The following is a 23,913-nucleotide window of genomic DNA, read 5'->3' on the forward strand; positions in this document are numbered from 1 at the left end:
GCCCGGAGTGAGAGGGGAGAGCTTGGCTTTGCATGCTTCCCCGCCCTTTCTTCTTTTCCTTGTCGTTGGCACACTTCTCCCCGCTATTCGAATTCGTTCTTCGACTCATATCGCCTCATTCTGTATTAAACTATACCATGCCACGCGTTTACGACTAAACCGATTCACAACCGCCACACGCCTTCATCTTTTTCGTCTTGTTTTCTTTTTCTTCTTCTTTTCCGCGTTAGACCGGGCTCGGGGGCTGCTAGTTCATCACAAGACCACTGGACGCACCAAACCACGATACCCAATGTCCATTTTCATTTGTCCTTCCTCGCCGATTCACTATACCCACCTCCGAGAACGAAACGTCACGCTAATAGACTGCACACACACTCCCCGGCGCACATTTCATCAAACCTTGGGCATTAGGGCGTTTCTCCCGCACTGCCACCTCCGCTCCTCTCTCTTCTACACTGTTTCTTAACGGCCATGATTATGACGAGTCTCTTTTGTTTTACGTTATCCTTGTCTTTCCGCACACCCCTTACAGTTGATTTTCACTCCCCTATGTCTTTTTTTGCTAATGATGACGGCGGGGTGTCAATTTCTGACAATGGAGTTATTCGGGAACGGCTTTTTACTTTTCAAATGTTGTTTCACGCTTGGAACGCTCTCCTTTGTCCATGTAATCTAGTGTATGATAAGTGTTACGATTACCAGACATTGGCGAATGGGAATAGTTATAGTATCGAAGGGAAATAAACTTTTGTTTGCAACCATATACTTTCTCCGTCTTTCTCAAGGGCACAACCACTTGTGCTTCGACTGATTCCAGCACAAAACGGTCATGGTGGTAGTTGCATTGTGAGCTTTTGATTATGTAAACGTAATGGGACTCGGAATATTGATACATACACGCCACTGGCGTCTTTTACGGTTGATGACGACTCTTCTTCGTACAAGCTAGAAATGAGTGACGTACCTATCCGAGCTGCGCCTGCCGTTTGGTTTACGAGATGTTGCTCACTAACGACGAAGGGAGGTTTTAGAAAATAACCACAACGCCAGCTCGAGCTGTCTCATTCAGCTCGTTGTGTTCCCCATCTCAGCTCTTCGTAAGCCCGCAACCGCGCCTCAGGATAAGAAAGGAAAAAGAGGCAAAAAAAAACGAGGCAGCCTATAGGAATCTGCGGAGAGGGTGATCTTCTACAGGGGTTACAGGATATTAAGGTTTTATTCTCGCTAAGTAGGGCCGTTGTGTAAGTCCTACTTGAATTTAAGGATCCATGCACAAGTGCCTTTGAATACCATCCGTCATCTCAATCAGCACGGGATAATATTAGAGTCCGGGGGCTTCGGGAACCTTGGGAATCAGACGGGATCCGTTTGCATACATGGCTTACAAAACACTCAGATGAGAGTGGCTGATGCTTGTGTGGAGGAAAAAGACTGATGGATAAAATTTGGAGATAGAATAGAATAAAAAAAAAAAAAAGAGGTCCAAGTGTTTCCATAGAGAGAAAACGAGCCGGAGAGCGGGAGTGGCGGAAAAGAACGCGGGAGGACAAGCCGCCACTCTCTGTTCGGTTAGGGAAGAGGCCCAGGACTCCAGGACTTTCGGCGTCAGCCAGATGCAGAAATAGAACTGTGCACTCACTATGAGCCTTCGAGACCGCTTCGCGAATACGATGAGAGCCCTAGCAGATGCACTAGAAGCATTCGCCGATGATGATGAAGGTGTCAAGGTGTGTGGGGTGCCAAGCGTTCCGCTTCCGCTTTTTTTGATTCTCGTCCTCATCCTCATGTGCACCTTCACGTTGAGTTGTGGCCTTTCCCTTCACGCATAAACATGTTGGCTACTGAGTATTCCACGCGATCCTTATCCTTCTTGACGTTCTACTAAGAAGGGTGTGTGTATGGCCCGGAGGAACCAAACAAACATCCCGTAACAAAAAACCCTTTTCCTGCTGCCTGCTCGCCTCGTCCACACTTCCGCATCCTCCCCCCAAACCCCCTTTTCTTCCATCCCCCCTTTCCTCACTTCCTACACATTTCCCCCCCTCACTTGACAAATAGATCTCGAGCTCGAGACTCCCAAAGTGGTGTGTATTTTTCGTTGGCAAGCCGGAAGGCTCGGCTATGGGAGTCCAGGCGACCCGAGAACGGATTACAAACACTCATTGACTTGGCTGCGAGGATTTTTTTTTCGTTTTGCTTCCCCCATCCTCTCTCACCCGCGGAGGTAGTTTTTGCTTGGCATAACGAAGCCGTAAACCTTAGAATAAGGAAGCCTGGGGAGTTTAAGTCGCTGCTAAAGGCTAAGTTCGCGCCCTTCTTAGCGCCTCCCCCCATCATGTGTGCGATTGCGCTGCTCGTAAAAGTTCGCGCGGCGTCGTGGCGCAGTTGCGTGGGGTGGGAAAGAGGACGTTGAAAACCTGACGACACCATTTTAGGTGCGGTCAGACGTTGCATGGGCCGATGTCTCTCTCTCTCACCAGGATTTCGTTTTGCTTGCAAAATGGCCGCCGTTTTGTGGGGATGCAGGGAAAAAGAAAAAGAGATAAACCATGGTCACTTATTCTTCAGTCGAACCCGCCGCCAACTTGGCTCTGGAACGCAGTGCTGACACTCTTCTCGTCGTCATCGATGCGCCTGGGGAACCTGTTGCCCGGTGCCATGCGGCCGTCGCTCTCGACGTAGCGCTTGAATCGATCCTTCTGGGCGCTGGAGGTGTGTGGGATGTTACGCGCGGCCTCGTGGAGACCAGCACCGAGACTGACCCCACCTTGCCCGACGCCCTTGGCTCCAATAACGCTCGCCGTAGCGTCCGTTAGTTCTGAGTTCGCAACGCTCTCGCCTGCAATGCTCTCCGTTGCACGGCCGCTCTTGCGTCCACCGGACCTGGTAGCTGTAGGCACGCCTGGCAGGCCTGGCCACTGCTCTGGCGTGAAGCTGGAAAAGATGTTGGCGAATGCGGGGCCGAGTGCAGCGCCGCCTAGTGCAGAGCCGTGGATGGAGGATGCGTCATCAGGAATGTAGGACAGCATCGATCCCGCATCGAAGTCGCGCACGGAATGCGCCGGGCCATGCTGATGACGACCGTTGGGATATCCCTGAGGGTTGTACTGCTGCTGAGGATTGGGACGGGGTCGCGATGGTTTGGGCCGAGGGAACTGGATCAGAGACGTCTGCAGGTTGGTCAGGGGACCTTCGACAAGGCACTTGTGATCCTTGTAGTGCACGAGGAGGTTGTGCCAGAGTTCGTGCTTTGCCAACACCTTAGGGTTGCCGAGGATGACCAGGCCGTACTTGGCTCGGGTCAAAGCGACGTTGAGACGACGCGGGTCCGACAAGAAACCAATGCCCTGGTTGTCATTGGATCGTACACAAGACAGTACAATGTAGTCCTTCTCTCGTCCCTGGAAGGCATCCACGCTGGCGACTTCGACCTCCTTGTAGGCTTCCTTCTTGAAGGTACCCGTGTTCTGCATGGTGCTGACGACCCAGCTTCTCTGGCCTTCGTATGGGGTAATAACGCCAATATCGATGGGCTTGACGCCGGCCTTGAAGAATCGAGTGACAATCTTCTCAACGTTGGAGGCCTCGGTTCTGTTGAGATAAGAGGTGCCAGATGCGGAAATTTCTTCGCTGCCGTAGTTGGCCCAGAACATCATCGGGGTCTCGGCTACAGGCCAGGGGAAGTCGACGTCTTTGCGGAGACGCTGCTCGTAAGTAACACCATTCTGAAGCTGGCCGTCGTAGAACATATTCGAAGGGAACTCGGACAGGCACGGATGCATTCGGTACTGGATATTCAACCGGATTGGCGGCATGCCCAGATTAACAAGTCGTTCGAACAATGACTGGTTGAGGCCAGCCTTTGCGGCCTTCTTGTTCATGATGACGGGTCCCAACTGCTTGTGATCACCAACAAGAACAACCTGCTTACATCCGAGAACAAGGGGAATTAGGCACTCTGGTTCAGCGGACTGAGTCGACTCGTCGATAAGGACGTTTCGGAACTTCATCTTGGCCAAGCGAGGGTCCCCGGCACCAACGCAGGTACAGCAGACGACATCGGCATTGTTGAGAATCTCCTTCTCCGCCTGCTTGGTAAGTTGGCGGAACTTCTTCTCATCCGTGACGGACAATTCTCCTTGGTCCGCCTTGAGCTGATTCAACTTGACAAAGTTGGGGTTCGTATCGTTCATCCGAACCTGCTCGTGCAACGCTAGGAAGCTGACGGAAGACTCAACATCCTCGCGCGATTTGGCCGTCAGTCGAACGACCTTGAGGTTGGTGCGGTGAATGCGTTCGCAAAGCTGGTCAACGGCAACGTTGGAGGGAGCACAGACAAGCACCTGGCCACCCGTCATCTTGACAAGGTGATAGATGATGGTGGCCGATGTGACGGTCTTTCCGGTTCCGGGCGGCCCCTGAATCAGACTGAGCGGTCGCTGCAAGACGGCTCGAACAGCCTCGCTCTGGCTCTGGTTGAGATCGGGCAGGTGGGGGGCGTTCATTCGCTTGGGGAGGTTCACTCGGCCCATGTCCTTAACTTGGACCTCGTGACCAAGAAGCTTGTGGAAAATATAGCCCGACACGCTCTGTTCTTCGACTGCAAATGTCTTCATGGCAAGCTGCATTCGGTCATACGAAGTGGCCTTCCACACATAATCGGCTGAGAAGTTAACCGTACACCCCGTAGGCGGAGTTGGGTCGTTCGCGGTCCTTCGCAGTTCTAAGGTCACTTGGTCTGACTGATTGTTAGGAATTTTGATGACGTAGCCGACGCCCTCCCATGGCGCCTGAAGGTCGCCCTTGTAGCGCAGTCGCATCTCGTCACCAACGGCAAGCTTGACATCTCCAGACTCGATTTTTCGCAACTCGAAGCTAGCCAGATCTCGCTCGTTGAGACCCTTGGCCCACACGACCTTGAGCCCATCCTCGGACTGCGCTTCCTTCAGCTTTTTGTCGTAGTCAGATTCCATCTTGACGAGCGGGCCGAAGGTGTTCTGGTAATGGTAGGGATCTTCGTATCGAAGGAGGACAGGCTGCGGATCGTCCTCGACGCTGAGATTGGCTACGAGCGTAGGGATGGTTGCGTCCGGGTTGTCCTTCCAGGCTTCTTCCAGCTTTGCCATCATCGTCGGTGTCAAGTGGCGTGCGCGCAACTGCTCGGCATCGGAAGGAAGCGCCACCAACCAGCTGAGAAAGGCGCGCTCCTCGATGAGGGGTTGCCAACGGGAGACATCCCAGCTTATGTCTTTATTCGAGGACGTAGCAGCACAAGGCTGTCGGCAGAGGAGGACTACCACAGAATCGGATTTAGCGGGGATGAAGCCCAAGAGAAAGACGTTTTTAGTTCCGCAGTTGTAGCATTCGAGGGTGGTATCTCCAAGGGCAGAGTCGGGGTGAAGCTGAACTTCCTTGTGGCGCGCGCGGACAAGATGGTTGATGATGTGAGAAGCAGCACCGCTACCACGGGCGCTGCAGAACCATTTATTGCAGGTGAGGCACTTGACGACGGAGGCCGGGGAGTGGATGCCGCAGTACCTAATAGAGGCGGGGATGGGTTAGCCAAATCCTAACAGGAGGAGAAACCCGCAAGGGTTACAGGAGGGGCGAGGTATAGACATACGCGCAAGCATGCTCGGGGAGGCTATGTTCATCTTCGGGCCCAAGGTGCAGGGCTCTCATGCCATCGACGGGGGCGCTTGTCAAGCTGTCGATGTCATCGTCGTCATAGAGCTCTGTCTGGTTATCCTCATCATCGTCTCGACGACGGCCAGGGCGAGCTCCATGTTTGTGGTATAGCAGGGCGTCGTTCGGGTCCAAGGTCGACAGGTTGTCGCCGCCGGCCTTGATCGTGGCAGCCGAGTCAGATATGAGGTGGTTGCCGAGATGGGTGAATGCGCCCTCCATTGTGTCGAAATCACCGAGTGGATGGTGGAAAGGGTGTCGAAACTGGATGTCCCGGACGGCAATGTGAAAGAGTTGGCTATTGCGCTACCTCTCAAGAGGCAGGCTTGGTCAGAATGCAACGGGGGGATCTGAGGAGGTGGCGGGATTCTATTGCGAACAAAGGGACCCCGCGGTTCTCTAGCTGACCACAGCGTTTTCCTTCTCGTCCCGTAGGAAAGAAGGAAGAGGGCTCAAGTAAGCTTTCTTCCTACTCTGAGAGTAAGAAAATCTTCTCCCCTAGCTTAGCGGAAGGGGAGAGCGACGTTGAAGTATGCGTCTGCGGTTTGTTGGTATAGAAAAGGAAACCAGGGTCCACAACAGATCACATTCTCGCGACTTTTGCTTGTTAGATCCCCACTCTAGGGAGGACGTAGCCGGATTTGACTGGAATGTATCAGGGACCGCTCGCCTGTTGTAGCGGTATGGGGAATACGTTGAAAATCTGTTGTTTGTCCCAGAGCGGGCTGCGTTCGGTTCTGGGATGGGAGGTGGCAGACAGCACAAAAAGTAGAGAATTTTGAGTGCAGCACTTTCGTCCTTGACCTGCACACTAATACGCTGGGGAAACCAGTCGAGGCGAGAATCAATATTTTGTCAGTGAAGGCCCCGGAAGTTTTAGTGGCCAAAGAGTGGGAGTGGGTGGGTTAATGTAGAGGTACATAACAACATTGAATTTCCACATAATTGCAGGGCTGTACCTGTCTTGACAGTGAGTGGTGGCGAGGTACATCGCCGTACATTTGTACCGGAACTGCGGCAAAGGGCTGCTAACAGCCGAACCCCACATGAGTCATGGTTTATTCTCGGCTGAACCGATAAGATATAAGAGCCTTATCGATAAGCGCAACTCGTCAAAAATTTGGTGGAGGGGAGCGAAATGTACTTCATACTTGATGTGGACATCGTCAATATAATTTTTCGATCTAAATCGAGCTACCCAGGACGTCAGTTTTCCTCAGCAAAATAACTGATTGACCTCGTAGAAAAAAACATACTCACGATGATTGTAGGCCTTCTTCTTTTTTATGAAACCCATCATATCGCTCATATCACTAACTTCAGTTCAACAGCGAAAACAAGCCCGCCAAAGGCGTGACTACCTCTACAGGAGGGCCCTCATCCTCAAAGAGGCAGAAATCAGCGAGAAGCGCGCAAAACTGCGAACCGCCATAGCCGCCGGTCGATCCATTGACTCCTCCATTGCTCAAGATAAAGCCCTACGGAAAGACTTTCAATATGACGAATCGAGACAAGACCTCGACGCCAATGAGATGGCCGACCTCGATGACGAGTACCACCTGTCGGGGATTCAAGACCCCAGGATATTAGTGACGACCTCCCGTGACCCTTCCAGCCGACTTGCCACTTTCTCCAAGGAAATCAGGTTACTCTTCCCCACGTCGATCCGACTCAATCGTGGAAACCTCATTCTCCCGGACCTGGTCAGGTCATCCCAAGGCGCCGGCCTCACCGATATGATCCTCCTCCACGAGCACAGAGGTACTCCGACGGCCGTAACAGTCAGCCATTTCCCACACGGTCCCACTGCTTCCTTCTCCCTGCATAATGTCGTGCTTCGTGGAGATATTCCCGGCAGTTTGCGTGGCACGGTCAGCGAGCAATATCCTCGTCTCATTTTCGACGGCTTCACAACCCGGCTTGGTCAGCGAGTTGTCAAGATATTAAAAAACTTGTTCCCTCCGAGGGACCCGCTCACCAACAAATCGAAGATAGGCAGCCGCGTTGTAACGTTCAAGGTTCGTAATGTTTTCTCTTCTGTTAGATGGATGTTGGAATCTAACGGCAGTTGAAATAGAATATCGAGGATAGCATAGAAGTCAGGCACCACGTCTTCGTCAAAACTTCGTACGACAGCGTAGAGCTTGCTGAGGTCGGCCCTCGAATGACGATGAGGCTCTTCGAGATCCGAGCCGGCACCTTAGAGAACAAGGACGGCGATGTTGAATGGCATCTATCGCAGTACACGAGGACGGCAAAGAAGAAGGACTATCTCTAAGCTGACCAGGAAAACTCGCTTAGAAAAGAAGATAGCGCACTTGGATTTCTTTGAAGCATAGCGCAAGGAGGACGCCTCCCTCCAAGCTATCGTGGCATTCGGAGTCGGCGAGTGCGGCGCAATACAGGACAGCAGCTTCGAGCAAAAAGCCCTGGAAAAGGAGTTCTAGGAGAACCATTTCTTCAACCAGACTCTACAGGCCAAACCTTTGAACGACTTGGTCTACATCATGAGGAAGCATATGATATTTTGTGCTACCTCTGATTTGTTTATATATATATACCCCTTCAATTCCTCTGACGGCAATTCAGGTGGGGCGAAGAGAAAGCAGACAGACACAGTTCTACGACAGGAAGAGGGTATCTGCTGAGATATGAGACCAGAGACCGTTGGGCAGGAGAAATATGGATTAAGAGTTAGACTTGCATCACCTTGTACATAGCTAGGAAGAAAGAATACCGAAGAAGATCACGATCTGAACCGAGACGTACCCGCTCTGACGGAAGGCTTCCTCAGACCCATCCTGGCAGATGACTCTCAAGGCTCTATCTCCATGTACAGTTAAACACAATGACTTCAAACCTCAGTCGCTGGAACTCAGTCACTGGAACTCGGAAAACATTACCAGAAGACGAAGAAAAAGTTTTTCACATTCCCCTGAATCTACTCGTACAATTTTTATTACTCTCCCCTTCCTTCAACAAGCAAGAAAACGAAAGAGCGAGGTATTAATATGTACAAAAAGACACACAAGTAGCCGGCCACCAAGACAAAAATCGGGAAAAGTTTCTCCCTCATTCTTGGTGTTGCCTACTTTTTTTCTTCTTCTTCTTCTTCTTCTGTCGCGAACGTTTCCATGACGTTTCCATGATTTGTTAATTCCCTTCCAAATGCAGCCGGTCTACAAGACGCCCACCTTTTGGCCGGCCAACGTGCATTCATATCCCTTCTCGTGTGTTGTTTTGTTTTGTTCAGAATGCCCCTTATCTAGTGAAACTGCTGCGACATAGACGGCCACCTGGAAAGTTAAAGAAGAACAAGGAAAGGAGAGTAAAAAAAAAATAAAGAGGAAGAAGTCCGTCAAAGAGCTAATCGCGACTAGCTCCAAAATATCGTCGACATGGATCAAAATTACACGAGATTCGCCGATCTCACCTTGCTCACCAGCTCGGGGTACTCTTCTTGGATCTTGAGCTGGCAGGCAGTCGCCTCGCTGTACGAGAGAGCATTGATCATCTCAAACTCGGTGCGCGCGAGGTCCGCGGCGCGCCTGAAGTAGGTGAGAGCCTCAGCAATGTTGCCCCTCTGGAGGAGAAGCTGAGCCATGGTGGCAACGGCGATATCGCACTCAGGATCGACTAAAAGCATCCGGGTCAGCTCGTGCTCTAAGTTTTATATCACGGGATTGGAAAATTCCACTTACTCTCGAGAGCCTTTTGGCAAAGCTTCTCAGCCTCGGCGCTATCTTGCTTCATCTGGAAGATGGCAAGAGACTTGTTGACGAGGGGAAGGACATTCATCGATCCCGGGTTGTTCTTGCTCTCAAGTTCTACAGCAGTCTCGAACTTCTCAATGGCCTCGTTCACCTGACCCATATCGAGGAGCAACTCTCCGTAGTAGTTGTAGACATCGGGGCACTTGGGGAAGTTCTTCACCGTGCGTCGGAAGGTGGCAAGAGACGAGGCCATGGAGCCCATCTTGTACTGGGTTACACCAAGCTGGATGTGGGAGAAGATGAAGTCACGATCGAGGTCCATGGACATCTGGTAATCCTTAGCAGCCTCGGCGAACTCGCCCTTGATAAAGTGGAGCTGCGCCCGGTGGTAGTAGATATCGGGATCCTTGTCGTTCGCGGCGAGGGCAGTAGTGAAGTCCTCGAAAGCCTTGTCGGCATCACCTATGACTTTGTGTTAGCAAAAAAAAGATTCAAATCTGCTATTAGATTTCTGGCGTACCCTGCTCAAGACGCATGCTAGCGAGCTTGATGTGAGACTGAGTCATGGAAGGATCAAGCTCAATCGACTTGGTCAGATCGGCCATGGCCTCCTCGTGGGCGCCGAGGAGACAGCGGAAAGTTCCTCGCATGTTGTAGGCGAGGCCCTCAAATTCGCCAAGGTCGCCCAACTCGATGGCCTTGTCGAAGGCTTGCCTCGCCTCCTCGTATCCCGTGCTCGTCTTCTTCTCAAGCGCCTGGAGGCCGAGTCGCAACTGCTCCTTTCCAGAGCCGGCGGGCAACTCGTCAGAGTCCTCCAGACCAGCGGGCCTCGGCTTGGCGCGGAAGCTCACGAAGTAGTTGTTGACGAAGGTGTGGCTGGGAAGGGTCTGCTTTCGGTCGGCCATGCGCTTCTGAGCCTCCTCTGTAGCTACCACCTTAAGCAGCTTCTCAACAGCGTTCGCCGCAGATTGGTTCTGGAAGTTGTCGATGATGCAGGCAAGCGTATAGCCGACTAGGGCGTCGCGATACATCTTGAGCTCCTCGTAAGCCTTGGCGCGGCGGTTAATAGCCTTAAGGTACACGCGGTCGATGCTTAGAGCAGTCGTCGTATCGTCGACAACTTTCTGCCACTCAGATAGGGCACTGTAGCAAGCCGCACGGTTGGAGTAGTAGATGGGGTCCTTCTTGCATAGGATCGCCTGCGAGTACAAGTCGATAGCCTTGTTGTAGGCCTTGTCGCCGTAAGCCTTGTTTCCGGCTCGCTTCAGTCGGTCGGCATATTCGTTGCGCTGGTCTGTCGTGAGATTGGCTACGGACTCCTCCGTGATGGTAGGAAGCTCATCCTCAGCCTCGACGGCAGCCGGCTTCGGTTGCTCCTTCGCCTTCTCCTTAGACTCAGGCTGGGCGGCGACATTGTTTTGTGACTCGGCAGCCTTTCGTTCGGCTTCTTTCCTCTTGCGACGTTCCTTCTTTGAAAGTCGTGGTGTTTGGGGTTCGGCCTAGATGAAATCGCGAGCGAAAAATGGTTAGACGACCCAAACTTGTATCGGAAGATCATGCCCTCGAAAAGCAAGGCAAACGAGACAGCTTGTTGAACGTAAACAACTCACAGGAGTGTTGAGATAATAGACGACACCGGCACCAGTGAAAACGACAGCCACGCCAGCAATTGTGTAGACAACAGCCTTATTCTCGGATACCCACGTCGATATGCGTTCCCAAAGACTGGAGGACTGGTCGACTGGGATGGCGACGGCCGGGGGGCCGGGAGGAATTGAGGGACGGGGGTTGGACATCGTGGGTATTTTAAATAGGAGACTTCAGATATCAGAAGTCCTCTAACAGTCGTCAAAGAAAGAAGGAATGGAAAGGAAGCACGGAAAGACAAACAACCTCAATGGGCTCGGAAGATGGGGATGGTGTGGTGAGGATAAATTTTCCTGCGATAAAATCGTCAGAAAATCGTGACGCGAGTACTTCGTAGTTTCCGTCAGCCGAGCTTCAGAGCAGCAAAAAAAAGCTCCAAGAATTACCATTGATTACAACTGCCCAGCCAAGACAATTGGACTAAGGAAGACACACAATGGACCAGGTTCGGGATTTTTAGCGGCTCAGCCCACCAATGCATATCGTTTACAGTAACATCAGAGGGTCTCGCCACTGATTGCACAGACAGATTGATTACTAAGAGGGATTGTCCGAAGACTCCTTCCTCATTGGCCAATCACAATGCCATGATTTCCTGTGCCTGTGCAGATCTCAAAAGTGTGCAGCATGAGTAGGATAAGGAGATTCTTGATCTCTGTAAAGAAAGAGGCATGAGTGAAATAGAGACTTGTCCTAGGAAGCTAAGGGTCTGAGATGCTGCTTGTTTATCTTAGAGCTTGCTTGCTTGCCCCGAGCTAGACCTTGACCCGAAGACCAGCAATGTAACAGAGAAAGGCATATATTGATCTAAGGGTAGGTAAGAGCAGGGGAAACTTCGAGTGGCCGACTCCCGATCTCGATGCTATTCTATACACTATATTATATGCCTTGATCAGAACAAGGATGTGCTTCTTGGAGCGGAGAAGGAAAGCCTCGACTAGATCTTCCGCACTGACGCCCATTCGACACATAGCGGTCGTAGTCTCATGAGCTCTTTCTGGCGTCGAATTTTGCGAGGATGAAGCCTTTCGCACCATTGCTCAACCATACCAGCTCCCCATCAACGATCGAACTAGCCTGAACTACTTCCTCAACAGCATATCCCCTTCAAAAGAAACAACGTTAGCAAATCCCATTCCAACCAAGGCAAAAACGCCCTAGGAATTCAAAAGCCTACCTCTCCAAAGTCCACCTCCTCGTCGTCCCATCCTGCCCACCACTATCCCCTTCCAACCCCCACCTCTCCCTAACCGGCGGCGTAACCCACCTCCCTCCCCTCCAGAAATACGGCGTCACCGTACTCCCCTCCATGACAGCCCCATCCTCCGCCGCCAGCAAAACCTCCTTCGGATCCCCAAGTTTAATCCCCGCCCTCTCCCTCGCCCCATTATACATCTCCCTCCTCGTCGTCTTGTAATGCGTATACTCCGACTTGACCGTCCTCACATCATCCAGCACCACCGTGTACGTCGGAGTCCGTCCCGCAAGTTCCTCAGGCGCCGCTAATCCGGAGGGGTACAAATCCTCCAGCGTCTTCTCTGTCTCGGCGCCAAGCCCCACACTTAAATCGCCTTCCTCGTTCACAACGACTCGTACGCGGAGCGGCTCCTCGTCCTTGCCCTCGGCCGTGACGCCCTGTAGAATTACCGTCTCTAGCCGCGCGAGTCCCGCGTCGCCGGAGAGCGTAGCCGTCGCGGCGTCCCAGTGCCAGTACGTAGACGCGCGGAGCATCCGGTCGCGGTGGAAGTCGAGCATGTAGCAGGGCGATGCGCGGCGGTAGTTCCAGCCGGCGTGGGTGAAGGCCGGGTTGTTGTGGAGCGATTCGAGCTTCACATCGTAGCGGAGTGTTGTGAAGAGGTTGAACGGAGGTTCCATGGTCTCGGACACCTTTGGAGGTGTGTTTAGACTGCGAGCTGTTTTTATGTAAATGAAAAAGGCGAGCACGAAGTTCGAGAGCTTGCGCAAAATATGAGAAGCAGCTCGATAGCTTGGGGAATGAAGGAGGGGAAATCCCAATGCTGCGCTTTTCTAAAAATTAAGTATGCAGTTCCTTCCCCACGCCAACATGCGACTACCTGGATCGATCTGGTGATGACTCAAGGGAGACGTAATACGAATACATGCAATAAGATGCGGACGAGAGTTTCACCGCATTTTCAATGGATCAAATAGTTCTGTTCCTGGCCGTCGACTGATATTTGATGAGAATGGCCTGCCAGCATTTGCCAATTGTCGAATCGTCGCAAGCCGTTGGGGTGACAAGCATCATCATCGTCATTACCATCTTTATCATGAAATCTGGGTATAATTACAATGCACCCTGTACTACGCCGTACATACAATGACCCTTCCTTGAAAACAATATGGCCGAAACCGAATAAACGCCCCTCATAAGATGCTACATATAGTTCTCTAAGCGAAGAGGGAAGAAAAGAAAGTCCTATCCTCTATTTGCTGCTTCACCTCTCTGAACCCTGAGCTCGGGCTTCGGTCGCCTAAATGGATGAGCTTCAGTGTTGAAGATATAATCGTCCAGGCTGATGACATCGGGTGGGGAGAAGATGAGGTAAAAGTACTTGAGGGTTTCCGAGAACCAGAAACTCTAGAAGACATCAAGTCCAATTAGTACTTACGGCCCCAGAGAGTTAGCAAACTTTAAGAGTGAAACCTTACCTCCATCGAGTCAAGCTTCCTCGTCGTCCCGGTTGCCTTGACATCCGCAATGGCGGAGTTCGCAAGCGGCGTCTCGGTAGCAGCTTCGATCGCCTTGAACATCTTCCACGCGATATCGAGATACTCCTCCTTTCCCGTAATGCGGTAGGCGTAAAAAATGCTCTCAATCGCCTCCGGCCGTAGTATGTATCGAGAGTCCTTGACCCACGTGAAGCCCTCGGGCAGGTTGTCGTCACGATCCAAGGCATCTTCCGTATCCTTCTCATCGTCAAACTCGCATGGCCCAAGATTCTTCGTCTTGCATGGCTTCATCTGGAAGCGCTCCGGCATCAGCCCGGTGGGAAAGCTTTCGTACGCCCACGCACATCCCCGAGTGAGCTGCTCGCCGCAATCGAGGTAGTCATCTCGAGAGAATAACTTGCCAGCCAGACTAAACATGCCGCCGGTGAAGCATGTTAAGTGTTCGCCCTCGGCAGTAAGGTCCCGCTCCGAATCATTGCGGAAGGGAACGACAACGCGACCAGAGAATAGAACTGGAGGAGAATTCCTCACCATCGGTCGGAAGAGGAGATTGTCCTTCGCAGTATCCAGAGATGCGATCGCCATTTCCTTGTACGCCGGGTCCAAGCCACCCAAAAGCATGTGCATCTTTGGAAGATATTCGTAAAGGGAATCCGCACGGCCGCCAAGCGTGAAGTATCGACTGGTTGCTTTCTCACTTCGGAAATTGATCTCAATCGGCCACATTCCAGGCAGAACGGTCTGGTTCTGCGTCTTCTGCAAGACGTCCTTGACCCTATCGATGGCATCAAAGTACTTGTCGTTCCCCGTAATTTGAGAGAGCCTCGTAAATTCCATCGATAGAGTGCCGACTGCAGCAGATGCTTCGCTTTCGCCAGCCGTCTGCGAGCCCTTAAGCGCATGGTTGAAATTTAGCCAGAAAGGAGGCATGCGATTCGGTGTGTCAAATGCCATGTAGAGCATGTCGCCCAATTCTATCGCCTTGGCTAGTAGCGCAGGGTGGTAGCTCAGGTCATAGGCGCTCAGCAGGCCCCCGAGATGTCGGATAGTCGTCTCGAACACGTTTAGACTAGAATCGCGAGTCTTCGACCAGTCGATCCTTGCTATCGCATGAGTAGCCTCCGTGAACTCGTGGTTGAGCCCCATGATCCACAGTGTATCGAGAGCGTCCACGGCTGTAGCCGCCCATCCTCCAAAGGTGGTCTTAGGCGTCCCAGACACGGGAGCAAGCTCGTCTGACATCCATGCCAGCTTCCTATACGACTTCCACCCCCTCAAAAAGGTAGCGCGCACCTTTTCCCGTCTCGCTTCGAGCTCATCTTTCGAAATACCGGTCGGACCGCCGGTCGTGAAAACATGCTGCACGCGAGGCAGGTCGTGAGGGTCTCCGGTCGGGAGGGACCTGATCGAGTCTACGGGGTTCGCCTGACGGACGGTGGCCCAGTCAATGCCCGATCGAAGAACTTGTACGCCGGCGAGGGAGTAGGTCTCTTCGTTGAATGTTAGCAACGTCCGGCCGGTGAAGTAAAGAATAACGGCCGCGATGAGAAAGAGAAGGCGGGACCGCCGGAGCAGAATCGCCATCTTGCTTCTACAGGGCACGCCGGAAACTGGCGGCTCAATTCGACTGCCGAGAATTGATTGCCCTTTGTGTAACGCCTCGGTTTGGCAAAAAGATGGCCATGAGGAAGGGAGGAAAAAAAAAAAAAAATGGCACTGCTGAAAGAATCTAGGAAATCACAATCATTATTATTTCTAGCAATGCCAGAAAGGCTGTCAATCGTGTGAGAGAAGCAACGGAAGCAAGGGATTGGCATGCAAAAGAACCATTCCCGCCTCCCAAGACTTCAGGGGTTAAAGTTAGCCGTGCCAAGAGCCAAGGTCGTAACAAGCCACCATTCCTGAGGGATCGTTGCCAGCGACAAACAGCAGCTGTAACTTAAGGAAAAGATACGAGGAGGCACCAAGCAGGGGAGAGCCAAAAATGATATTTAGGTTCAAACGGTGAATGTATGTAGCAGCCAATCACACAATAAAGGCGAGGTTCAAATTGGCGGATTGATATTGGTCTTTAAACAGGAGCTGAACCAAGATCGATTGGTGGGACTTCTTAGCACCAGCCATCTGCTTCATGAACTCGTAGGAGCTATTGATGTGTACAACCAGTTTGACGGGAGCATAAACGGCTATGTAGGGAAACGAGGACCCAAGTCCTAGACATCAGAGGTGAAAAAGGCTGGGGAACTTCGGTTGGAACAATCAACACTTGGACTCCATGAAGCCAGCCGAAATTCATTGACATCTAAATCTCATACTTATACAGGCAATAGAACCAATTCCTTATTCAACCTCTTCCCCATCAAAATTCCCTGCCTTGCCCAGATACCATTCGCTAACATATTCATATTTCGAAAATGTCGCCAATGCCCTGTCCGCCACCTCTACGATTCTCAATAAGATCCAACCTCCAACCAACCCAGTTCTTGAGACCCCTCTTAACCTCCTTAATCCTCTCCAGCCGCCTAGAATTCTCCTCGGCCTGCGCCTTCCTGAAAGCATCCTCGTCGAAGTCCATACCATCGTCAGACAGGAAGCCACCATCATCGGCGCCGGTAAGAGCATTGATCCCACTCGTAATCAGGTCTCCAATGCCGCCACCGCCGCCGTGCTTCCTGTGAGTCGGCGAGAGCACGCTACCCGAACCAAGATCGACATCCTGGAATGATACGTGGTGCTCGCCGCCATCGAATTCACGCCTCTTGTCCTTCCAGATACCTCGGCGCAACTCGTGGTTCTCCGCCTCAAGCTCCCTTATCCTCTTCTCGAGGGTAGACCTACCCTCGTCTACCAGCTCGTCCACGGCATCGTCGTCGATGCCTCCATCGTGAGACCGACGAGCCCTCAGCTTGACCTTCTCTACCTCGAGACGCTCGACCCTGGCCTTCAACTCCTTAACCTCGTTATCCGCGCGCTCCTTCTCGCGCCGTAGAGCCTGGCTCCGAGAATCCTGTTCCCTATGTAGTGTAGTCAGGGTAGCGACCTTTTGCTCGAGCGCATCGACCTTCGTCTCTAGATCCGCTCTTATGGCAAGCTGGTCGGCAAGATCATGCTCAACCGTCCGCAGCTTAGTTTCGACGCTAGTCCGCTCGCTGCTATCACGAACGGCCTTCTCGGCCGTTCTATCAAGGTTGCGCCGCAGGTCCGCGAGCTCGCGCTGCGCTTGGCCAGCTGCACGCTCAGCTCGAGCGAGCTTATCTTCGAGCGCCGTAATTTGTTCCCTTTCGGATGACGCTCCCGAGGCGTGACGGCCCAGCGCGGCTCGTAGCTTGGATAGTTCTAGTTCCATTGATTCGATCGTAGCTGACTTGGATGTGAGTTGCTCTTCGAGTTCTGTAGCTGAGGCATCCTTGCCGTGCTTTGACCGGGATACTTGTTGTTGGAGCTGGGCGTTTTGTCGCTCGAGTGCTTCTATTTTTGATTTCTGGAGGATTTTAAGTCAGCATTGTTTAGAATCGCAGATGCGTTGGGAGGGGTGGGCAAACGCTCACAAGCTTCTCAACCTCGTCGCTCACCCCACCACTCTCCCGAGTAGGAGAGTCTGCCTCTCGCAGCTCCTCGAGCTCATCCTCGGCCTTCTTCCGCCTCCTCTCAGAATCCGCAAAATCTTTATTGAGGCGCTCGTTCTCGGTTTCCAGTTCCTCGATCCGTGCTACATGTTTCCGGTAGATCTCGGGGGCTGTTGTGCCGTCGGGGCTGGAGAGGCCAGGGGACAGTGGGCCTGAGATGGAACCCTTTCGGAAACTGGAAGACCTCATCTTTGACTGTTGCGCTAGGGACCCTGCGTCATGCGTCGGTGAGGTGGCCTGTTCGTATTCGGGCGGCGCGTCTTCTTCGACGGCGGCGTCTGTCCTCTCGGTCTCGGGCGCCGCAGCAGATGTAGATTCAGCAGGCTTCTCAGTCTCGGCCTTGGGCGCCTTTGAGGCCTTTCCCCCCTCCTTCTTTTTTCTCCTGAGAGCATCGGCCTAGTTCCAGCTAGTTAGTTAGCTTGATAGATATCACCAAGCTGTCGCAACTCGTCCAGACACGTGCCTTTTTCTTCATCGCGGCCAGCCTCTCGGCCTTGGCCTTATCATCTAAATCCGCCATCCTTGTCAAAGTGTGTGGATTTGGTATTGTTTGGAGATGGTTGGATATTGTCAGGTTGGGTTGGTATGATTGGGAAGGGTGAGCTCCAATTGTACAGATTGAAGGTCTCACCTTGGCCCCTCACCGAAAGTGGATGCCTCAGGTGAGCACGGAGCTTAAACCCTCCACCACCAAAACGGGAACGGGACTGGATCTTGTTCCTCGTCGAGAACCATCAATCTCATCCCCACAGAACCCGCTGCACAGAATATTTTTATTGTTTCCTTGTACTACTTTAATCGCCTCAAAGCTGAGACCCGCCTAATATACCTACTCTTCAAGAACTGAATTATAATACGCTGGCTATCGTGTTCTGCTGGACTGGTTAATAGAGGTTCCATGATGTTAAAACATTTGGGATCTGTTATAGGTGCTTTTTCCAGAACGGACAAGGTTTGAGACTAAGGATAACCCATCTCACTGACGGCCAGCCTCTGGTCCGCAAAGGATTTGGTAGGAGGTGGGTGCCAGCAGACATAGAATATATATCATCATGGTCCTCGTACCTATTGGACTCCCAAGAACTGCATAATTCTCTTGACTGCCTGTTCATCTCCTTCAACTGTGTCGGCCAGCTTCTCATCTATCCATCCTTCTGTCCAGCCGCCGCCCAAGTCAATAAGCCAAGCATCGTCGTCGATGTCAATGATGACATTGCGGGCTTTCCCATCGCCCCAGATCACACCGATCTCATGAAGTTGGTTAACCGCCTCACAGAGCTGCGATGCCCATTTCCGTCGCCTTTCTTCAGGTGTTGAAGGGATGTCAATCTCCCTAAGACAACGCCCCGGAACCAACTCCCGCAGAAACCCAAGGATGCGACCTGCTTCGGGATGCACAACATAACCCAGGAGCGGCGGGACACGTATGCTAGGCAGGCCGGATTCTTGTATCTTTTGAAGCTTTCCAAGCTCTCGCTCTAGGCTTAGATTAGTCAGGCCAGTGTTCGAAGCCTTGCAGAGCATGACCTTGCCATCAACTAGAACCTGGCAGACAGTGTGGCCCCCGCCGTGGACGAAGGCCTCTTCAATGAGGATCTCCTTAGAAGAATACTGTGTGAGGCTGGCGTTAATTTCGAGGTCGATATAAATATCGCGGTCCAAAATCGCTTCAGGGCAGGTGTTGGCCTCTCTTGAACTAATCGGGATAAGAGAAATCTTGCCGGAGGTGGTCAAAAGACGGAAGAACGAGGTCTCGGGGAAGAGAGCAGAGTGTAAGTCCTGGGCCGGTTCGGGGACAGGGCGAGGGGATGCTCTCTGGGGAAACGCAGTTCTGCCTGCGTCATCAATGATCTCGAAAAATTCATCTATCACCTCTTCGTATTCAACGTTTATATCACCATAAACGGCGCGCTCCAGAAGTCGGATCAGATACCCTTCGGTAGGCTGTCTATGCTTGTCGGACTGGTCATGAATTTCGGGGCCGGGGAAGATGGATATAGAGATCCGTTTGTGGTTGTAATTGAATATAATTTCAGCGCCATCACCATCACCAACATTGATCTGGAAGACTGCGAAATCAAGATCCATCTTGTCGATATCGTTCCGTACGGGAACACCGCATCTCGCCTCTCCACGCAGTCCCACCCTCCTGCGCGGATGGCGTTGGCGAACGGCTCCTGGGGCCTGGGGTTGGCTCGAATTGCACCGTGCTGCACACAAGGCACTAACAATTGAATCCTGAAAGCTGCCTTCGTGCACAGCGCCATTTTGTTGCCATCCCTCCTCCGTCTAGCAAAATACCCTTGTATCGGGGCCCGAAAGACCGCCGATTCCAGGGACCAGCAATGGCAGAAATGGCAGAAATGACACACGAGAGCCATTACATCACAGAGTTTCCGACAACCCCAAAAATTCCCACCCATTCTTAAAAGTGCAATTGCCCTCCGCCTCACACACGCCACCTCACCTCCTCCACACCAAAAGACTCTCCTTTAGAGCCATGATATGGTAGAGCTTAGAATGAGGCATGCCGCTCTGCCAAATCCCCCGCCGAGCGGCCCCAATCTCCGCCATCGGCCTCCTCCCAATCCGCCGCCCCTTCGCCACGACGGCGCGTCGTCTCCTCGCTGAACCCCTCGACGATAAGGAGAGCCACTATGATGTCCTCCAAGTCCCTCGAAACGCCTCTCCGGCTGAAATAAAACGGTTCGCTTCCTTACCCCTTCATCCCCTCTCCGTAAACAGGAAGACTAACAAACGAGATATATAGCTCCTTCTACGCTCTCTCCAAAAAACACCACCCAGACCACAACCCCTCCGATCCCCACGCTCCCCGCCGCTTCATCCGCATATCAGAAGCTTACTCCGTCCTCTCGGCCCCGGGAAAACGAGCCGCCTACGATCGCGACGCTCGTCATTCACACGCTCACGTCCACCGCTCCCCCGGCCACACTCACACACACCAATACTCCAGCGGTCCGGCCGGCGGTCGACCCGCCTCGGGCCTGGGTCGGAGACGTCCCCCCACTACGAGCTCCACGCGTGGAAGCTTCAGGGGTCCGCCTCCGAGCTTTTACGGGCAGGGCGGATGGGGCGAACACGCCGAGAAGCGAAGGGCCGCGCACGAGCAGAGCACGGCATCGGGGAGTAGGACCGGTGGCGGCGGCAGCAGTGGCAGTGGCAGTGGCAGTGGACTCGGCGGCATGGGACCCGGCCAGGATCATTTTAGGTGCGACGTGCCGCATTTCGATAACGTTTCACACGAGCGCACGCATAAGAGGCAGGACCAGCGGAGAGAGGCGCGTCGGGCGGCTGAGGCTGCGCCTGGTGGCGGTGACGGATCACCTGTTGTCTTTGTTATTGCCGTTGGCTTCATTATTGTCATCGCCAGCTTGGCGCCGTTGGTGTTTGCCGCTGGGCCGAGTGAGGCGCCTAGAAGAAAGCCAGTGAAGAGGAAGCCGCCGAGTGGTGATACTAAACAGTCAGGTTAATGATGCTTGATAACCTCACATGCATTTTTTGGTTGGCGTTCCGGATACATGTATGTTGTGCCCACGGCGCATTGAATTGATGGGCGGAGAGTTCCTTCGGATAGTTTGAGAAAACTACTACCGGCAATGATCAATCACATTGTCTCACAAGCGACAAATTAAGGACCCAATATTGTCTAGGTTATTCACATTTATACACCCCTAGTATGCTACAGTCAAAACGGGGAGGAGCTAATAACGCAACCAGAGCTCATGGTTTAGAATACACTGCTTAACCTAGCATCCTAAGCCCGGGAAGCTTGCTTTTATATCAACCGAGTTGCCTCTCCAAACCTCACAACACATGATCGACAGTACATTTAGGACTCAAAGGTGAAGCTGGCGCCGACCTGCAGATGGGGAAAATCGTTAGTACATCGCACAACGGTTCGGTGTGCCAAGATATGGAGCCATCGCGTACCTTGTGGGTGGCCTGGTCGAGCTTCTGGGTATCAACGGAGGCACCAAGACCGAGAGTAACACCCTCGCGGAGGAGGACGTTGTAGGCAAGAGCAACAATACCACGGTCGTTAAGCTTGACCTGAAGAGGAGAAAACACAAGCACATTAGTATTTTGAAGCACGCACATCAACCAAGCCAACTCTATTTCTCCCTCTTGAAAATGGTCTCTCGCATCGACAGCGTCGAAATTTCAAGAAAAGAGCGTCCTAAACCACAAAATTCGGGAGTGGGCATTACGAACCTTGGCGAAGGAGACGGGGTCAATGCGGTACTTTCCGGCGAACTCAATACCGACGTTGCTGCCGGTCTTGGAGTTCCAGACGGCCTTGCAGCCACCCTCAACTTGGCTGTTGACCTTCTGGTAGAAGGAGGCGCCGAAGACGCTGAGGTTATCAGTGGCAGTGACGGCGAGGTTGTACGAGGGGCAGGTGTAGCCGACAGCGGCAGCGTAGGAGGTGATGGCGGCCTTGGTCACGTCATAGCCGGCAGACGCACCAGCAAGGAAGCCCTTGTCACCAACAACGGCATCGATGTTGGCAGTGGGACCCTTGAGGAGGTCGAAGAAGGCACGGCCGTGGAAGTTGTTCTGCTGGAAGTGGAGGTTGAACTTGGCACCCTTGGCCTGGGAGGCGGGGAAGAAGGCGAAGAGACCCTCAGCCTTGAGGCCCTTGGCGAGGGCGTCCTTGACCTCGACCTTGGACTCGAGAGCGTTGGCGGTGTTCCAGGTCTGGGTGAGGGTGAGGCCTGAACGCGAGTAGAGCATTAGTAAATGGGTCCTCTCGGGGGTTAGGACGGCCATCAAGGAAATGGGTAGTCTAGGCTGGCCCAAACGAATCGGGCCAATCCTGAAGCTTGTGTGTAATTTTTTATCGGGTTTGCGTTTAGGGCGTGGGCGTGATATACCAGTAGGCTTATCAGTGTACTTGGCCTCCAACTGTAGATTGCGCAGGCATGGTTAGCTCGGATTCGGAGAGGTATAAACAGATCCACGATCCAATGCGCCCATTCTCAGCTGCTGCTCCGTCGCGTACGACTCGGAGAGACATCTCATGATGGCACCGGCAAAAAAAAATGAGGTTGGGATTGAACATACAGCACCAGAGGTAGCCTTGTCGTGAGTGGACTTTCCAGTGACCTTGAAGGCAACGTTGTTGGGGGTGTTGCCCTTGAACTCGAAGGTCGAGGCGGACTGGTGGTAGAAGTCCTTGTTGATGAGCTAGACAACGCGCAAAATATCAGTACTAGCTTCAATGGATGGGTTCTCGGTTCTCATTGTCCTCAGAGAAAGTGCCCAAAGCCCCTGCAAAGGTTGCGCAAAAAGGAGGACCATGAAATGCCGCTGGTTTTCCACGCATCGTCTTTGTTTTGTTGGGGAGGCATTTTGAATAAGGGGGCAGGTGGTAGATCAGCTTACGTCGTTAGCCTGCTTGGCGATATCGGCGAAGTTGGGGATGGCCATTGTGAAGGTATTAAAGGAAGATTACAAGTCGATTGATGTGATGAGAATGGAGAGGGTATCAACAGAAGGAGATGATGAAATGTGAAATGTGGTGATGGAGGTTTTGTTGGTGGAAAGAAATGGAAGCTATCAAAATGTCGGATTGAAGTCTTGGTGCTGGCACTGGCACCTGGCCGTTTTTTTTTTCTTGGGCGGCGGCACTCAGGAGATTGGTGAGTGACAGTGACAGGGAGTCTCCCAGGACAGTCTGTTTCGATTGGGCTGTCCTGATTGGCTGGAAGGTGGCACGAGGGTCGGTTCAGGCACTGGGCTGACGGAGACTTTGGGAATACAGGCGCTATGCTGCTTCCGGAAGGCCGAGGTAATTCCATTTCAGGGTGCAGCGGAACGTCCTTTGTACCGTCCCCTACGATGACACTACAAAGAGTACATCTGAGGGACTCTCGAAGGGTTCTTTCGGGAATTGGTCAATGGATCAATCAATGCGAGCCAGTCTCAACAACTGAGTTCGCAGGAACTTCGATTTGCTCCATCTTCAATGCAAGGGTCAGTCCACAGGTCTTCGACTATTCTGCAGCGTGGTGCCGACGTCATTCGTTACTCGTTGGGGACTTGGATGGAAGGTTGAAGACCCCACCATGGCCTCAAGCTCAAGCTACAGCGCACCACAATTGATCAATTTGATTTGATACAGCAACGATCGACATTTGAGACCGACAAAAAGCGAAGATGGGCTTTTTCACCGTGGTGGATCCTCTACAGACACTCCGCGGTACACCTGTTTCTGCTCCACGAGAGCCTCTTGATCCTTGGGTTTACCGTCTTTCCATGCTTAATGCCATCACCTCACCGCCCCCGTGTCTATAAAGTACTCCGTAGCATTCAACTTAGACTCGAGGCACTGGAAAGGGATGGCTTTGTGATGTTCGTTGGCTTCTCGCAAGTTGATTATTCCCGTCTCAGAGTCAAGAGCAGAATCCAAGCGATGATATAAACTAGATCATTGATGAGTCTGGAAACACGTCGGCGCCTGCCGTGTGAGTCCTGTTGTGGCGAGCCATCCAAGCGGTTTGGGCAACCTCGCGGTTGATCAC

At 52.5% G+C, this 23,913-nt stretch overlaps 7 protein-coding genes across 7 annotated transcripts; 2 read left to right on the forward strand and 5 right to left on the reverse strand.

The window, feature by feature from the left end:
* Positions 1-2,567: 2,567 nt before the first annotated feature.
* On the reverse strand, positions 2,568-5,910 carry SAPIO_CDS10800 (Regulator of nonsense transcripts 1-like protein; the record flags this gene model as incomplete). The annotated part of the gene is made up of 2 exons (XM_016784341.1): positions 2,568-5,541; positions 5,627-5,910. The coding sequence occupies 2 exons, from the start codon at positions 5,908-5,910 to the stop codon at positions 2,568-2,570; spliced, it is 3,258 nt and encodes a 1,085-aa protein (XP_016638566.1).
* Positions 5,911-6,949: 1,039 nt separating this feature from the next.
* SAPIO_CDS10801 (U3 small nucleolar ribonucleoprotein IMP4) lies at positions 6,950-7,966 on the forward strand (the record flags this gene model as incomplete). Its single annotated transcript, XM_016784342.1, has 3 exons — positions 6,950-6,955; positions 7,020-7,706; positions 7,766-7,966. 3 exons carry the CDS (start codon positions 6,950-6,952, stop codon positions 7,964-7,966), a joined length of 894 nt encoding a protein of 297 aa, XP_016638567.1.
* Positions 7,967-9,097: 1,131 nt separating this feature from the next.
* On the reverse strand, positions 9,098-11,197 carry SAPIO_CDS10802 (Mitochondrial import receptor subunit tom-70; the record flags this gene model as incomplete). The annotated part of the gene is made up of 4 exons (XM_016784343.1): positions 9,098-9,324; positions 9,390-9,863; positions 9,922-10,900; positions 11,012-11,197. 4 exons carry the CDS (start codon positions 11,195-11,197, stop codon positions 9,098-9,100), a joined length of 1,866 nt encoding a protein of 621 aa, XP_016638568.1.
* An 835-nt stretch (positions 11,198-12,032) lies between these two features.
* On the reverse strand, positions 12,033-15,326 carry SAPIO_CDS10803 (uncharacterized protein; the record flags this gene model as incomplete). Its single annotated transcript, XM_016784344.1, has 4 exons — positions 12,033-12,153; positions 12,226-12,961; positions 13,512-13,650; positions 13,722-15,326. The coding sequence occupies 4 exons, from the start codon at positions 15,324-15,326 to the stop codon at positions 12,033-12,035; spliced, it is 2,601 nt and encodes an 866-aa protein (XP_016638569.1).
* Positions 15,327-16,143: 817 nt separating this feature from the next.
* Positions 16,144-19,456, reverse strand: SAPIO_CDS10804 (uncharacterized protein; the record flags this gene model as incomplete). Its single annotated transcript, XM_016784345.1, has 3 exons — positions 16,144-17,223; positions 17,291-17,764; positions 18,443-19,456. 3 exons carry the CDS (start codon positions 19,454-19,456, stop codon positions 16,144-16,146), a joined length of 2,568 nt encoding a protein of 855 aa, XP_016638570.1.
* Positions 19,457-19,895: 439 nt separating this feature from the next.
* On the forward strand, positions 19,896-20,859 carry SAPIO_CDS10805 (DnaJ domain-containing protein; the record flags this gene model as incomplete). The annotated part of the gene is made up of 2 exons (XM_016784346.1): positions 19,896-20,074; positions 20,139-20,859. 2 exons carry the CDS (start codon positions 19,896-19,898, stop codon positions 20,857-20,859), a joined length of 900 nt encoding a protein of 299 aa, XP_016638571.1.
* Positions 20,860-21,218: 359 nt separating this feature from the next.
* On the reverse strand, positions 21,219-22,819 carry SAPIO_CDS10806 (uncharacterized protein; the record flags this gene model as incomplete). Its single annotated transcript, XM_016784347.1, has 6 exons — positions 21,219-21,248; positions 21,320-21,439; positions 21,602-22,104; positions 22,264-22,294; positions 22,454-22,576; positions 22,775-22,819. The coding sequence occupies 6 exons, from the start codon at positions 22,817-22,819 to the stop codon at positions 21,219-21,221; spliced, it is 852 nt and encodes a 283-aa protein (XP_016638572.1).
* Between the last annotated feature and the right edge of the window lie 1,094 nt (positions 22,820-23,913).

Source organism: Scedosporium apiospermum (assembly GCF_000732125.1).
Source record: "Scedosporium apiospermum strain IHEM 14462 chromosome Unknown SEQ_SAPIO_0176, whole genome shotgun sequence".
Taxonomy (NCBI): Eukaryota; Fungi; Ascomycota; class Sordariomycetes; order Microascales; family Microascaceae; genus Scedosporium; species Scedosporium apiospermum.